Consider the following 17,256-nt stretch of genomic DNA (forward strand, 5'->3'; position numbering starts at 1 on the left):
GAGAAGACAAGTTTTACCCAATTTAGTGGAATCCGGGTATTAGAAAATGTTTTGTTAAAAAAATCATAACCATACTGATTATTATTTTCATGAACAGCAAAATTATCTTTGCAATATCGATATTATCCTCATATATGTTGTCATCATAACAAAGATTTCCAAAGTCATTCGAAACATTATAAGTTGCAACATTATTTTGCTGATCGCGACTTTTACCATAAATTTCTTTCATATTTCTATCTCTTGGTTTCTCACTTTTAATTTCGAAATTATATTATAAAATAGAAAAGATTCATGTATATTTAATTCTAGAAAAAAATTATAAAACCCTTTCCTAATGTATTTATACTTATACATTTGTATTAAGAATACATATTTGAAAAAAAATTTAAAAAAATAGTTATGTAACATACAATCACAAAAATCACAAAACATCAAATATAAACAATGTGACTTGAGATGTGCCAAAACCAGTTTATGCCAAGCCTCCAATCCAGGATACCCAGAAGAAAACACTGGGTCCAGTACAAGTAATAATTTGCTGTTTAAAAACATATGCTGACTAATTTGTTTAAAAATTTATGTTGATTAATTTGTTTTGCTGATTAGTTTGCCTAAATACATCAAGTTTCTTTTATACAATAATAATATACAGCTATATTTACACTCGAGGTCACAAATTCAAATTACACAAACTTAAGTGTAAACTCGATGTCCATAAATATTTTTCCTCCATCAGAATTGTTAATATTTGGACAACGCGCCATCAAAGAGCAAAGAATTAAAGTAGCAAAGAGCTTTAAAATAAAAATTAACCCATCAATTCCAAAGATACTTTGGCATCTAATTAATTTTTGTTTTATAGTTGTGGTATTATATATAATATTTATTTTTTTTGTAACTCAAAAATTATGTAATAAAAAATAAAAGATCAGGAAATATATTTATATAGTAAATATATCTATATACATGTAGTTACTTATATATTAACCCTTTCGCGACTGACTTAAAAACAGCTATATGACTGCGCGTAAAATAACGATCTAGGATCATGATCAATTAAAAGAGTATAAAATAAAAATTACCTTGTTTAAGACCTTGTTTTTTTTGACAAAGAATTGGCTTTCATGAAATTAAAAAACTAAAAAAAAAAATTTATTATCTTAGTAACGTGATCAAAATATAACATGTTGAAATTAGCAAAAATATATAGTTTCTATATGTAACCTTTAACAAATAAAGAAGAAATACATAAACATACCGTTTTTGAATTTAAATAAATGATACATTTATTTTGGTGATCAAACAAAAAAAATCTTCACCACTATTACTGAAAAAAATATCAAGGATCTCCATTAATGACAGTATACTTTTTATCTGTTTTTGTCATTTTTTTAAATTAATTTTTGAGCGATCTATAAATGCAGTTAACAAACGGTTTGAAGCATTAACTTAAGAAATTATTCACATTTCAAAAATAAGTTTAAAGTTTTCCCCAATTGCTATAGATGATTTGAAATATTCAAAATTGTTTATGCACCGCCATGCGGGTCACTCGTCAATTAGAAACAAATTTTATGAACCGCCATACGGGTCACTCGTCACGAAAGGGTTAATTATTTTACCGTTTTTTTATAAACCTTTTAATAATTGTTTACAATAAACGTGTAAGAAATCTTACATGTTAGTTGTAAACAAATGTTTACTATAAACTATTATAAACGTTTAGTTATTGTAAACAAATGTTTAGTTATTGTAAACAAATGTTTAGTTATTGTAAACAAAATCAATCAGATGAAAGTATCAAACTCATTCAAAGTTTAATTACTTCTTTTGTAAAAAACCTCTCTCACGAAACAAAACGAAGCTGCTGACTTTTTTTTTCCTTACTTTTCTTTCCTATTTTCTAAATATTTCATTTTGAGTTACTGATTTTATATCTGTATATTTTATATCCATTTTGCAATATATTTTAATTATTTTACAAAAATATATTTAAAAAAATATTTAAAGTGAGACACGTCTATATTGAGCAAATAGGACTTTGTGGTTTTAAACTCGATAACACTCTTATTCTTAAATCAAGAAATTGATTGGTGAAGTTTAAACTAAAAGCAATCCTGTTAATAATATTTCGAAACAATTTATTTGGAATTAAAACAAATAGTTACAGCGCTTATAGTTTATGTTTATTAAAGATTTCTTTAAGAAACTCCATGCTAAGTACTGCAACAAATTTGCTGATTCCAGGTACCCAGGAAAACAGTCAAAATACCAGTCCTTTGACTCCAAGCTGGGTACCAAGGACACCATTATATGTGACACATAATTCAGACGAAAAAAGAATTCAATGGATTTGCATATACATATCTATGTGTATGCAAAACATGGAATAGTTATATTACTTAATTATATTACTACTTTATACAATTATGTTTACAATGCGTTTTTGCATCTTGTCTTAAAGAGAAAGGGCATCATAAGAAGATTCACCCCAGGTATGGCAATAGTATTCCATACAAGGCCGGATTTGAGATTTATAGAAATAGAGTATAGAATCTGGAGTAATAAAGTGTCGAAAATTGGAAATTGCAGTGGCAAAATGTAAGGAAAATCATGGAGAAGAGTAATACTTGACCTGGAATCGTCAAGAGGGAGTAAAGATTCTATGCTAGCCTGAATCCACGAAGTGATGTAGGAAGCACAATTGCCAGCAGGAAGACGAAAGATTTCTACTCAAGGACCATTGTGGAGATAATCACGTAAAGAGTCCCAGTCAGCATAAAAGTTGTTGTAAGAGGTATGATGATAGGGGGAATCAGATGATGAAAAAGAACAACATAATAGTTTTAGAGAGATCAAACCGTGATCAGAAGCACCTAACAGTGAATGTGGAGAAACTGAGCCCTGACTAGGATCAGAAACAAGAAATAAGTCGAGTTGAGGAGGTAAATGATTCGGGTTATCTGGAAAGCGATTGGAAAAGTGATTATTTATAGTGGAGATTAAGAAAGGCAAAAGTTGTGGGCTTTAAAGCCAGCAGAGTCACTGAAACTAGAGCCAAGTCTTTCAGCGCGATAAACGTTAACGTCATCAACAACATCTTTATTTGCTGATGATTAAAGAATGACGGCTTGCTCAATTTAATCAGAAATAAAATCAAAAAGAGTGCAGTCTTAAGATGAAGGAGAGCAATATAGAACAAAGACAAAGGCAATCGAGTGAAGTGATGCTAAACGAAAGCACGTAAAAGAATTGTCTCTGGATTCAAACCTTGTGAGCTGACAAATGAGTGAATTCTTACAAATGTAAATGCCCAAGCCAAGCATGTGACTATTGGAGTCTTTACGAGTTAAGGAAAAATAACCAATAACATTAGGCTCACAAGATGAGACAACTAAACTTAAAATATTCTCACAAAGAGCAAGTAGGTCTGGTAAATTTTGCAAGAGATAAGACTCAACATAAAAAAAAATTACTTTGAAGACCACGAATATTAGTGAGTAATAAGTTTAAAGAACTTGGTGATGACGATGCTTTTTTGTGTTTTATAGTTTTTGGTACTTTATTCATTTTTACATTTGTTGAAGAGTTTGACTTAAGGCATATATAGTACTCAGTACACTGTTTAATAGCCTAAGCAATTATTAACATTATTGTTTTTGAAAATTTCTCAAATATTTTTTCTGACTTTGTCAAGTTGAGGCCCTGATTTTTTATATTTTTGCTGTACAAAACATTTTTGGTGTACGGAGAGTTGAACCAAATTATATTTCTATTTCTATTTCAATTTCGTTTTTTTTTAAAAAAAATTGGTTTTCTAAAATTAGTATTAAAAATGAATGCATATTTATACAATTTGATATTAATGATTTTTACCCCTCAATTACAGCAGAAATTTTAGATAAAACAATAGAATTTGGAAAAATCCATACTGAAATTACAAACGACACTGTTCGTCTAATTAAACATACTAGAATAACATTACTCTAATTTAATAACAAGACGTGGAAAAAGAAAACCACGCATCAATGCTTTGATGTAACAATAAGAAATTACGACGTAGCAGAAGTTTACAAACTTGTAGGTTTATATATTTTAAACTTCCCTAGCTAAAATATTTCATTTTAATCAGTTAGCCTTGTACTACGATGATGGCTTAATAATAATGCAAAAAAAATCAGGGCCTCAACTTGACAAAGTCACAAAAATATTGTAGAAGTTTTCAAAAACATTAGCTTCCAAACTGAAAATAACGTTAATTTAAAAATTGTAAATTTTCTTGATGCCACATTTAACCTCTCGGAAAATTCTTATAGACCTCATAAAAACCTTATGATGAATAATTGTATATCGATATAAATTAAAATCATCCTTCTCAAATCTTAAAATAAATACCTATTTCAATTAGCAATAGACTTAATCAAAACTCTTTTTATGAAAGTTTTTTTAACTCTAGCAAACGCTTGTATGAAGATGCTCTTAATAAAGCGGATTTAAAAATTTCGAGCTAAAATTTGAAACTAAAATTACAAAAAAACCAAATAGAAATAGAAATATAATTTGGTTCAACCCTCCGTACAGCTAAAATGTTTCAACAAACATTGAAAAAGCGTTTTTAAAATTAGATGACAAACATTATCCTCCCTTTAATAAATTGAATAAAATTTTGAACAGAAATACTATTAAGGTTAGCTATAGCTGTACAAAAAATATTGAAAGAATTATAAAAGGCAATATTTTTGCATTGATTAATGAATTCCTCATTATTTTTTGCATTAAAATGAATTTCTCAAAGAAAAAAATACTGAAAGTTGTTACCGCAAGCAAAAAATTGACTGCTCTATGAAAGGTAATTGCTTATCAAAAAGTATTATTTACAAATGCATTTTTTCCTCGCAAAACAACCCTGATAAATAATATAATGGCTTAACCGAGGGCAAATGGAAAAAACGTTATGCCAACCATAAACAATCTCTTAAACATAAAAAATGCTCAAAAAAGACTATGTTGTCTAAATATATTTGGTAACTAAAAGAAAAAAATATTAAATTTAAATCAAACTGGTCTATCCTAAAAACTTCGCCTGCATATAATAACATTCCCAAAAAATGTATACCATGTTTACAAGAAAAGTTTGAAATTATTACTCATTTAGGTCAAGAATATTTACTTAATAAAAAATCTGAATTAACTTCTAAATGCAGACATGAAAACAAGTTCCTTTTAAAAAATTATAAAAGCAAATGACCAGTCTAACTTCTGAAAAATTATTTGCATGATTTTTTAATTATCTAATGCAGTTGATGCAGCTTAATGGTTGCAAAATATTACAGTTATTACATAACTATTTATAACTTCCTGTGAAATATTTTTTATATAATTTGAAACTTTTTATGCTTAGACATTCTTCCCGATCAACCTACTGATGGAGAAATATAATGTTAAAGAATACTATTAATCAGATAAGTGTTTTTACTAATTTATATATATATATATATATATATATATATATATATATATTTATATATATATATATGTATGTATATATATATATATATATATATATATATATATATATATATATATATATATATATATATATATATATATATATATACATATATATATATATATATATATATATATATATATATATATATATATATATATATATATATATGTATATATATATATATATATATATATTTCTATATATATGCATATATATATATATATATATATATATATATATATATATATATATATATATATATATATATATATATATATATATATATATATATATATATATATATATGTATTTCTATATATATATATATATATGTGTGTGTGTATATATATATAAATATATATATATATATATATATATACATATATATATTTATATATATAATTATATATATATATTTATATATGTATACACACACACACACATATATATATATATATATATATATATATATATATATATATATATATATATATATATATATATATATATATATATATATATATATATATATATATATATATATACATATATATATATATATATATAAAACTGTTAATAATAAAAATACAAAATTATAATAAAAAGTACAATTTTAATTTTATATAAATAACGTTTTTATTCAATGTTAGAAAAAAACTTTATTGTTTCATCATTTCATTGTAAATTACTTGAAGCTTTTTAAGGACAATTTAAAATTAAAATCCACAGTTGCTTAAATCTGTTTAGAAATTATTAAGCTAATGATAAATGATTTAAAAAAAGCTGCATTTATTAACTAAAAATATATGTATTAAATTTAAAAACGTCATTAATGATGCTGATGAATAATAAAACAATTTTTAATAATAACAAACTCCAAGAAATAAATTAAATCAAAAAGTCTTTTTTTCTATTTAAGAAAAGTAAATTGAAACATAAATAGAACATACAGCAAAAACATACATTGAACAAACAAGTATTTTAAAGAACGTAATGCTTTATACAAATACCTTAAATATCGTTACCATCATCATCAGTATCCATGCTGTTTTCTTGTTAAATAGACTTTGTTTATATTTTGCCTCTATCAGGAGCATCCCTTCCACCTTCACAGACCCCAGCATACTTTAACAATAATTTAACAACATTTACAATACTTACATTGCTTGTATTTAGAGACTTATTAATTTGCACAGATGCTGTTCAAAACAAGTTAAACAACATGTATACATTTATGCACATTTATCAAAAATTTTATAAAGTATACTCTATAAACTTATTTACCTTTTACACAGTATATGATTTTCAAATCTTTTACGTTAGTTTTATTGCAACGCAATAAAAATAGAATTCAAAAATTGTCCAATTAAGTTTCTTAACTAGATTATTGTTAAAAACTTTTTTTAAAATACGTTTTGTGGAGTCACTTACATTTACACCTATTGTCATTCCCAAGTGATTACTTCAAAAAAGTGATTAATCAAAGTGCCTAAATTATATGAGTAACTCATACTTCAGATAAAACTTGTAAATGAAATCTTAAAACAACTTGAAATTAATCCTCTTTTTCTAGATTTTTCAAAAAAAACTTTGAGCTAGAGTAGAATATTTTTCAGTAGTCTTATTTGTTAATGTATTATTGTTTACTTGGAGGGGAAAGGCAGGTGAAGGAGTTTCAACAATATTGTTTAAAAAAGAAGTTAGTAAAAAGAAGTATAATATATTTTGCAACAAATTACTCATTAAATATCAGTACCTAATATACTTGAACAAAAACAAAGTATATATATATATATATATATATATATATATATATATATATATATATATATATATATATATATATATATATATATATATATATATATATATATATATATATATATATATATATATATATATATATATATATCTATATATAGTATCGGACAAAACGAGTGCAACCAAATAATGCTAATTTCGTTTCTTTATATAAAAGTGCTGCTTTTTTCAATTTAGAGAAATAACTATGTAACCGTTTAGAGACAAGTTTCTTCAAGTTTTATTCATCACAAAGTTCATTATTTGTACACGAAAAATAATAAATTAATCAAAAGTATTTAAAAAAAGTTGATTTCCTTCTGGACAAAACGAGTGCAATTCGACAAATTGTTGACCAAGCTGTATTTCGCTATCAATATTTCGTGGCGAATCCTTTGTTGTCGATCACAGCCTTGCATCTTCGAGGAATTGATTCGATCAGGTGATCAATGAAACTTTGTGGAATCGCTGCCCAGGCCTTTTAGATTTGTTCAAACAGTTGATCCTTGTTACGAACACCTTCACGATTAATTCTGCGGTTGACCATCTCCCACAGGTTCTCGGTAGGGTTGAGATCCGGAGATTGAGGCGGCCAATCCATCACCGATAGGTGGTTGTCTTGAAACCACTGCTTGACTACTTTTGCAGTGTGTTTCGTATTGCTGTCTTGCTGAGAAACCCATTTTATTGGCATATTCCATTCAGCATGAGGTAACATAACATCTTTCAGGATATTTTTATACATGAAATGGTCCATTATTCCATCGTTTTGATGTATTGGACCTAGACCGTTAGCAGAAAAATACCCCCAGACCATTACATTTCCTCCGCCATGCTGCACGGTCTTATGGCAGTAGCGTAAATCGAGGCGTTTCCCGGCCGGTTGACGTACACGGCAAATGCCATCGCTCCCAATGATGTTGAACTTCGATTCATCACTGAACAGGACAGTTCGCCATTTCTGCACATTCCAGTCAATATGAGATGTAGCAAACAGGAGTCTTTTTATCTGATTTTTTAGTGAATTCAGCGGTTTCTTTGCTGGGCGTCGAGAAAACAATCCAACTTCAACAGCACGTTGTCTAATTGTTCGGTCCGATACAGGTAGCTCTAATTGCTTTTGTAACTCGACTAATGATATCCAGGGATCCTTCTTGACGGATCTGACGATCATAGAATCCTCTCTAGAAGTGGTGGAACGCGGTCTTCCACCTTTTTTATCTGCTGCCAACTTCCCCGTAAAACGATATTTGGAACATAGTCTTGATACGGTCCATTTTTTCAAGCGATAATTATCACAAATACTTTTTTGTGACATTCCACTTTCGTAATCGCCAATAATTTTCTTTCTTAGTTCCAATCCAAGACTGTCGGGAGCCATTTTTGTACTTGAAGTCATAAAAATAATAAAAAAATATAATTACGCTTCTCAAGGCTTACCGTGTTACATTTACCTTGTGATGATACAATAATGCTCTGTGGAACACAACGTCTTGGTTGGATGTGGACTGTATTGATGTAATGAAACACTTGTTGTATTTCACTTCTTGTATTGATGCTCTTCGATAAAACACTTTGATAAACTGTCTTGATAATACTGACTGATTGACTTCCATATACTTACTGAATTACATGCTGATTTACATGTCTCTTATATAGTAAAATGAACCTGTGTGAACCTGTTCTGGAAGATTCTAAATGCTTTTTTTCGATGATTCTGGAAGCTTCTGGATGCGTCTGGATGCTTCTGAATGTTTCTGGATATTTCTGGATATTACTGGATGGTTCCAGATGCTTCTTCTGGAAACTTCTGGAAGCTTCTGCATGCATCTGGAAACATTTGGAAACTTCCGGATACTTTCTTTAATTATTAAAAATCTTCCGTGACGTTGACACGGACCATACTTAAGAAAATGAAACAAACCAAAAAAGTTGCAATTGTTTTGTCCGCTGCAAAATGGCACTTGTCAACGAAATTCTGTCTGTGTGCTGTCACCTGTCAGTTAATTGCTCATGTCATGGCATGCTATGACTCCAGACTCCTGAACTGTTTGCTGTGGTAGTATAGTTAGTTTCGTTTTTAAGACATGTAAAATTATGAACACTTTTTAGCATTGTTCGATGTTGGTTGCAAATGTTTTGTTCAATACTGTATATATATATATATATATATATATATATATATATATATATATATATATATATATATATATATATATATATATATATAATTTATATATATATATATATATATATATATATATATATATATATATATATATATATATATATATATATATATATATATATATATATATATATATATATATATATAACTATATTAACTCATTCTCAAAGAACTGTTAATAAAGAAGCTGGATTTTTCTGCAAGATACGGAAGATAATTTCTTTTTAAAAATTAATCAAATCTTACCACTTTGTTTTATGTAATATTTGTTTTATTCATATTCATGTTTCTAGGAAAGTTTAATTACAATAAAAATGAAACACAAGCACAATATCAATGCACTCCCAATTGATTTTTCTCTCTCTTTAACCGCTGTCTATAATCTAGATGTACTTTAAGGTGGCCAGTAACAGTGATATTTTCATTAATGTGAATTAAAAATAGAAGTAAAATTAATTGATTTCGTTGATTTTTTTAAGGCCCTGTAAGGTGCCATAAGATTTTTTTTTTTAATGAATGCAACTAGTACAAGTTACCCAAATTCATACACTTAAACACTGCACTTTTATTTTTTCAAAAAAATGTGCAGTTAGAATTAGGGTTGAGCTTTTACCGACTTTTAAATTTACAGGTAAAACGGTAAAAAAAATCAAAATTTACCGGTAAAATCGGTAAAAAATAAAAAGCCATAAACAGAAGACCATAAAATGCAGTAATCATTAAATAAAACACGTTAATGTTAGTTTTGAGATTTATTTTAGGATAAAAAATGAGCTTTGAGAAAACAAAGTGTATCAAGTAAGTCGTCACTCATTCTGCATCGAATTTTTGTCACAAATAATCCAGCGGCAGAAAAGGCTCGCTCAGATTCGACACTTGTTGGTGGGATGGTTTCTAGTGCATTGAACAAAAGTTCAAGGTTTGCAGTTCTCTTTCCGGTCGCTTCATAGACCAACATTTTTTTTGAAATGGCCTCGATTTCGTCGTTTGAATTGTGTCGCTGTTTTTTGGTCGAATGCTGAATTGCTTCCTCGAGTTCCTCTTTAAGAGAAAGTGGATTTTCGTCAAGAGTTTCTGAGCCATGCATTTCTTGAATAAACTCCAGGTCATCTGGATTTGTTGGAAAAAGCCTAGACAGCAAGTTTTTGGCGGTCTTTTGAAGTACAGACTTTGGAGGCATATTGAAAACTTTATGCTCTTTAATGTCGGGCCAGCATTCTGGATTGGAAAGATATCTGTACAAGCTTATAAGATTGCTCTGCCTTCTCTCTTCAAAACGTCTCAAAATTGCACTCTTTATTGCAATGCAAAGAGGTTAATCTTGCTGTTTCAGCCTGTTCACAAGAAACTTGAAAATTCCTTCAGCAGTAAGAAGAGTTGCATTTTGTCGGCAAAGTGCTGCTGCTAATTTGACTGGTTCAAGAGCAGCAACAATGTCGGATAAAGTGTCTTCTTCATCATCACTGCAAATCAAATGAGGAGAAATGTCCTTCAATACTTTTCTTATTGAATGTTTGACTTTGAGGAACTGCTGAATCATTGACAGCAGACTGTTCCATCTTGTTCTGGAGTCAAGGATAAGTGAAACCTCTTTTCCGTGCTCTTTCTTAATTTCTTCTTGAAGGACGTCATTTTTGACGGGCGATTTTCGAAATAACTTGACAATTTTTCTGACTTTTGTGATGACAGATTGCAAGTGAACTTTCACTTTCGGAATGGGAATGTTTTCATCCATAGCGGCACCAAGAAAACTGACTTCGGTGTCAGATTCAGATTCGTCACTGCTGACTTCGTCGTCGTCGCTTGAATCTTCAAATGAGTTTTGTTGGATTTGTTGAGAAGGCTTCTCGTACAGCACTTCTTGAACGGCCAAGTGCATTCCGTGGGTATAACAAGTTTGATGCTCGGTTGGAACCACTTTTCCGAACTTAACCATCATGGAAGCTCCGTCAGTATCTGAGCAGACAATGCTGTCGCCTAGTTTCAACCCAAATTCTGCCACTTTTTCAGTGACAACAGCTGCAGCTTTTTCAGCCGGCAGAGATCCGGAAATTCGAGTCAAGCCCAGATTCCAGTGATTGTTTTTTTGATGAATATTAATATTCATGTACCTTCGATTTTTCAAAGAAGTGTACTAATCCAGTGTAATTGAAAAGCGTTTTCCCATTGTCACTAAAGAATTGAAAGTGTTTTTAAGGTCATTCCTTACGCCAGTTGCAAACTTTTTAACTGACTGGATTGCTTGTTTGTGATTTTTTGGGAAATCATAACCTTTTTAAGACATTGCAGATCGAATGAAAGAGCTGTTAACAATGGCATTGAAACTAAATCCATCAGGTGCTGTAAGTCTTGAAATCACTTCTTCAATTGATTGCTTTTGAAAAAAAGTTGAAATCTTAGGCCTTTTTGATTGTGATACAGCTTTTGGTGTCACTTTTTCCTGTGTTTCCTTTTTGATTCCATGTTTCTTGTCTAAGTGATACCACATTCCAGTTGTGGAACTTGTGCATTGACTTGTATTTCCACAAATTTTGCAACTAACTGTTTTCCCTTTGTTTAAGGTGTAGTGTTTCCAAGCGTCCGACATTTTGCCAAAACGCAAATCAAATTTAGTGATAAAGACCACAATAAGTATGAATGATGAAGACTTTGCAATGACATCGCAAATGGCGGTCGCTTTTTTGTAACGGTGAAAAAGAAAGAAAAAAGAATCATCTAGAAAAAAACAAAAACTATTAAAAGTAAAAAAGAAAAAAATATATATATTAAAGAATAAATGAAAGCATTAACAAATTTAAGGCAAAAATAGAAAAAAGAAAAAAAAAGGTCAATCAAATACAACAAAAAGATATCTTTAAATTAAAATGTATGAAAAAAAAATTTTAAACGCTAAACAAAGTTAAGAAAAATATGGAACGTTTTTATAAATTCGAAAAGTCGAAGATGTAACAAAATTATATACTTTTTAAAATTTATTTCTATGTTTAAATGTTGTGTTATTTTATTTTTTCTGTGATTTTGTCCCTATTTTTATGTTTTTTTAATATTAATATATATGTTTTGTTGTGTGTGTGTGTGTGTTTGTATTGTGTTTTAATGTTCCTGATTTTCTCGTTTGTTGACTTTTTCTATACATTTTTACCCACCTAATCTATTTTTATCTGTTAGTTGGAGATTTTAATTATTTTATATAGAGTGTGACGTGTTTATTTTAAGTTTTTTGGATTATTATTGTAACGGTTGTATTCTAGTAGTATTGATTATAGTTGTTAGTATTATTATTATTTTTATTTTTTATATTCAGTCTAGTTTTTCTTTATTTTTTTTTTGTTTGTTTTTTTTGTTGTTGTTTATTATAATTTTTTGTATCTAAAAAATCTCCTTGGATGTACTTATTCTTTATTTGACTTTTTATATAGGTTAAGTATTTAAAACTATTTAATTCTTTCTGTTTATTTTAGTTAATTGATTTTATTTAGTGTAAATTTATAAATATTATACTCAATATATTATTTTTTATAATTATAGTGTTATCATTATTATTAATTCATTGTTCATCATTTTTATTATTATTTGTGTTAAAAAATATTTTTTAGATCAACTTATATTTAGTTAATATTAGTTTTATAACTATTTGTAAATGACTGTGGATGTAATATCGTTTTCCAAAATATCAAATTCCAAAATTGATAAATAAGTCACAAGAAAGTAAAAACGTTTTTTTTAAAGTTTTTAGACAAAACTAAACCAACAAAATCACTTTTCAAGCATAACAAACAACAGCTTTGTTGACAGGAAAATGAAAATTAAGTTTTTAATTAAATTTTTAATTTACTGGTTGAGCCATTTCAAGCATTCTAAAACATTTTTAAGCATCCTTCAACGTTATTAAAAAAACAATATTTGCCGAAATTTACCGACATCATTTTACCTGTAAATCGGTAAAACAATTTTACCGATTTACCGGTAAATTTTCGGTAAAAGCTCAACCCTAGTTAGGATAACTAATTGCTGTAAAATTTAATAGAAGTAAAAGATGAACTGAATTAGTAAATGAAATAAGAATTAATAAGATTGAAATCATAGGAACTGACCTGAAATTAATTTTATAAGAACTGATTCAAAACAAATAAAATTAAAATTAGAAGTTAAATTAATGCTACAAAAACTAAGTAAAAATGGAAATAGAAATTATATTTAAAACTTAAATACCACTGGCCAGTAACAAATGTTGGATTCTCCTGCAACCCATATTGATGGCGCAACAGCAACAGAATTTTTGGTTTGAAAATGCACAATAGCAAAAGCCATCTATTATTTTTAATAATTAATAATGGAATTGTCCACATGTTTTTACAAACTGTCCACATGTTTTTACAACTGTCCACATGTTTTTACAAACTTAAAACAGACTCAAAAAAAAGTGACACAAGAATATGATATAAAATGATTCCATGGACTTCCATATACGTATGTGCATGCAAAACTTGGAATATTTTTATTTTCATATTTATACTGTTTTATAATAAAGTAAAATAAACACAAGTCTAAATATTTATTCATGTTTTTTAATGATAAATTAATGATACTTTTTTGTTACGCAACAAACAATTATTGGTATATCTTTTCAAAGCCATTTCTTTCCATGAACACGTTTTTATGGACTTAATAACTGCCTTGCTAATATATTTATACAGCTGCATTGTATTTAACTACAGAACTAAAGCTAAATGGGTAATTCCGCATCAAATCACCCAAAATTTAAAAAATTTTGAACCATGGGTCTTCAAATTTTTTAAAAACCTCTTTGGCTGTTGCATCTTAAAAAGAAAAGTTAACATATAAAATTTTAGCTAAAAATGTTGAGAGGTTGACAAGATACTGCAATATTAATACTGACCTGGTTTCCTAAAATGACCCGGTTTTCATAACACTCTGAAAAAACATTTTTCTTAAAATAATAAGCAATAAAAATGGCAAAAACATGAAAATAAACATATATAATGTTTTTTTTTATGCTGAACTCAATAAAAGTACTTAAAATGCTAAAATATAAAAGGAACATGCTTAAAAATTAATAAAATAACTAGTTTCTATAAAACAACTTTGGGGCCCAATATCTCAAAACACCCCCATCAAAAAAAATTTTTTTTTGCTGTTAATATTTTCAGCTGTTTATAATCTTACTAGGCACAAAAAATCTAACTAGAAAAACGACTGAAACATACGGAACTTTAATTTCAAAGATGTATCAAATTTTCAATAAGCTATTTTTAAAAACTTTTAAAAAGAATTCTGTAAAATATTATATTTAGTTAAAAGACTCTTAAAAAAAAAAAAATTTTGTTATATTTAAGGAAGTCTTAAATATATGATAACTTAGTTATTTGAACTTAACAACTGAAAAAAACATCCTGTTTTGTTTTATATAAAAACTGAATTAGTGTGATATGGATGTGCATTTGTTTTTAAAATTTTGACGACTTTTGTAAAAGTTTATTATTACAAGTTATTACAATTGTTCTGATAAGCTATATACAACTATACATACAATTATACTATATACAAAATACATAAAGCTATATGCAATTATATATACAATTCAATTACTTTTAGAAAATCTTAGAGTAGTTACGATAAATGAGTCGCAAGACATGATGAGAAGTAGCTTAAATATTGCTCCTGGGAAGAAACTTTGCAAACCCTGTAAGCAAAAGATTGCCAAAAAAGCAGATCTTAAAGAAGAGAAGCAAAGTCAGGGTGAACAAGATGAAGATTTTCTAATATCATCATTCAAATAAAAAAGACAGGAGATCAATGAAGAACTTGAAAATTTTAATATATCTCCTCTAAAATCTCATTCAAAGTCATCAAAACATATACTCTCAGAAGGAAAGCGAAAAGTTGCGCGCATCAACGAAATGGTAAGTAACCTTACTAGAAAAACTGAAAGTCAATTCAATGTTCCCTCAAAACTGTGTTATGAACCAAATGACATTAAAAAGAAGGCTGAAAACTTTGATGAAATTATGAGCTTGATAAAAGAAAAAATTCTATGTTCTGACAAAAGAACTATTGTTCAACTTCTAACACTGGCACCCCCAAGTTGGTCAATATTAGAAGTACAAAATAACTTTGCAGTTACAGAATACCAAGCAAAAAAGGCTAGACAACTTTTTAATAAAAAAGGATTGTTGGCTATCTCACCTTTGTATAAAGGGAAAGTCTTACACAAAGAAATAGAAGATTCTGTTAAACTTTTTTATGATTCAAGTGATTTATGTAGAACTATGCCTGGAAAAAAAGATTATGTTAACATTCAAAAAGAACGTCCATAAACAAAAAAAACTGCTTTTGTGTAATTTAAAGGAACTATATTTATCTGGAAACAATCCAGAAATACAAATAAGTCACTCGAAATTTGCTTCACTTAGACCAAAGTGGTGCATTTTGCCAGGTGCAAGTGGTACACATTCTGCTTGTGTTTGTTCTTATCACCAAAATGCCATATTGCTAGTAGATGCTTTAAATATTGGACTAAAGTATAAGGACTTACTTTCAAAAACCGTTTGCTCAGTAGAAAACAAAGAATGCATGCTTGCACAGTGTGATGATTGTCCTGGTAAAGAACCCCTCACCAAATATTTGTATGAGATTTTTGGAGAATACGAAGATGATTTTGAGATACACTACAAGCAATGGCAAACTACTGACCGTGCAACACTATTAAGTTTAACAGCTGATGTTCCAACGTTTGTTGAACTATTAGCATCTTGTTTTGAAAAGCTACAAGCTCATTCTTTTATTGCTCACTCTCAATCACAGTACCTTAAACAACTGAAACAATATATGGATCAATCAAACATTATCATTATTGGCGACTTTGCTGAAAATTATGCTTTTGTTGTCCAAGATGAAATACAGAGCTATCATTGGAACACCCAACAATGTTCTTTACATCCATTAGTCATATACTATAAAGATGATAAAGGTGAACTGAAACATATTTCTTACTGTTTTATATCAGATGACATTATACATGATGTAACTTATGTGTACAAAATATTCCAACTAATCATACCAATATTAAAAATAAAATTTTTCAATATGTCCATATTACATTTATTCACTTAAAATTGAATGGAACTTTTTTGCCACGTCCCACGGAACGTCACCATGCGATGGGATTGGTGGTACTGTAAAAAGATTAACAGCACAAGAAAGTTTAAAACGACCGTACAGAAACCAAATTCTCACATCAGAAGCTATGTATGAATTTTGTATTGATAAAATCAAAGTTGTTAACTTCATTTACATAAAGGGATTGGACTTACAATTGCAACGCGAAGAGCAAAAAGAAAGGTACACTGGTGTAACAACTCTACCTGGTACTCGTAGCTTTCATCAATTTATACATCTTGGAGATAACAAGGTTGGGGCAAAGAGGTGTAGTACAGACACTAATTATACAATAATCCACAATCTTAAAAAGAAACAAGACATATCTCAACTTGATACTGTCACTTTAGGTTGTTATGTCGCTGTAGTCTGTGATGATAAGTGGTGGATCGGCATTGTAACTAAAACCAACTTAGAAGAAGTTGATGCTAAAGTTAAGTTTCTTCATCCAAATGGTCCATCAATCTGTTTTAACTGGCCTGAAAGAGACGACTACTGTTTTATTCCAAACACCAACATATTGAAAAAACTATCTGTTCCACAAGATTGCTCTAGTTCTGGTAGAAACTATGTG

The 17,256-nt window shown here is 28.6% G+C and overlaps 1 protein-coding gene across 1 annotated transcript; it reads right to left on the bottom strand.

The window, feature by feature from the left end:
* Positions 1–10,250: 10,250 nt before the first annotated feature.
* Positions 10,251–13,997, bottom strand: LOC136087194 (uncharacterized). The gene is made up of 2 exons (XM_065809685.1): positions 13,716–13,997; positions 10,251–12,218 (listed from the first exon to the last, which is right to left on the bottom strand). The coding sequence occupies exon 2, from the start codon at positions 11,608–11,610 to the stop codon at positions 10,819–10,821; it is 792 nt and encodes a 263-aa protein (XP_065665757.1). The 5' UTR covers positions 11,611–12,218; positions 13,716–13,997; the 3' UTR covers positions 10,251–10,818.
* Between the last annotated feature and the right edge of the window lie 3,259 nt (positions 13,998–17,256).

Source organism: Hydra vulgaris, chromosome 11, assembly GCF_038396675.1.
Source record: "Hydra vulgaris chromosome 11, alternate assembly HydraT2T_AEP".
In the NCBI taxonomy this organism is placed as follows: domain Eukaryota; kingdom Metazoa; phylum Cnidaria; class Hydrozoa; order Anthoathecata; family Hydridae; genus Hydra; species Hydra vulgaris.

Coding starts and splice junctions, on each gene's coding strand:
- LOC136087194 (XM_065809685.1), bottom strand. CDS start 11,610: ATGAATATTAATATTCATCAAAAAAACAATCACTGGAATCTGGGCTTG.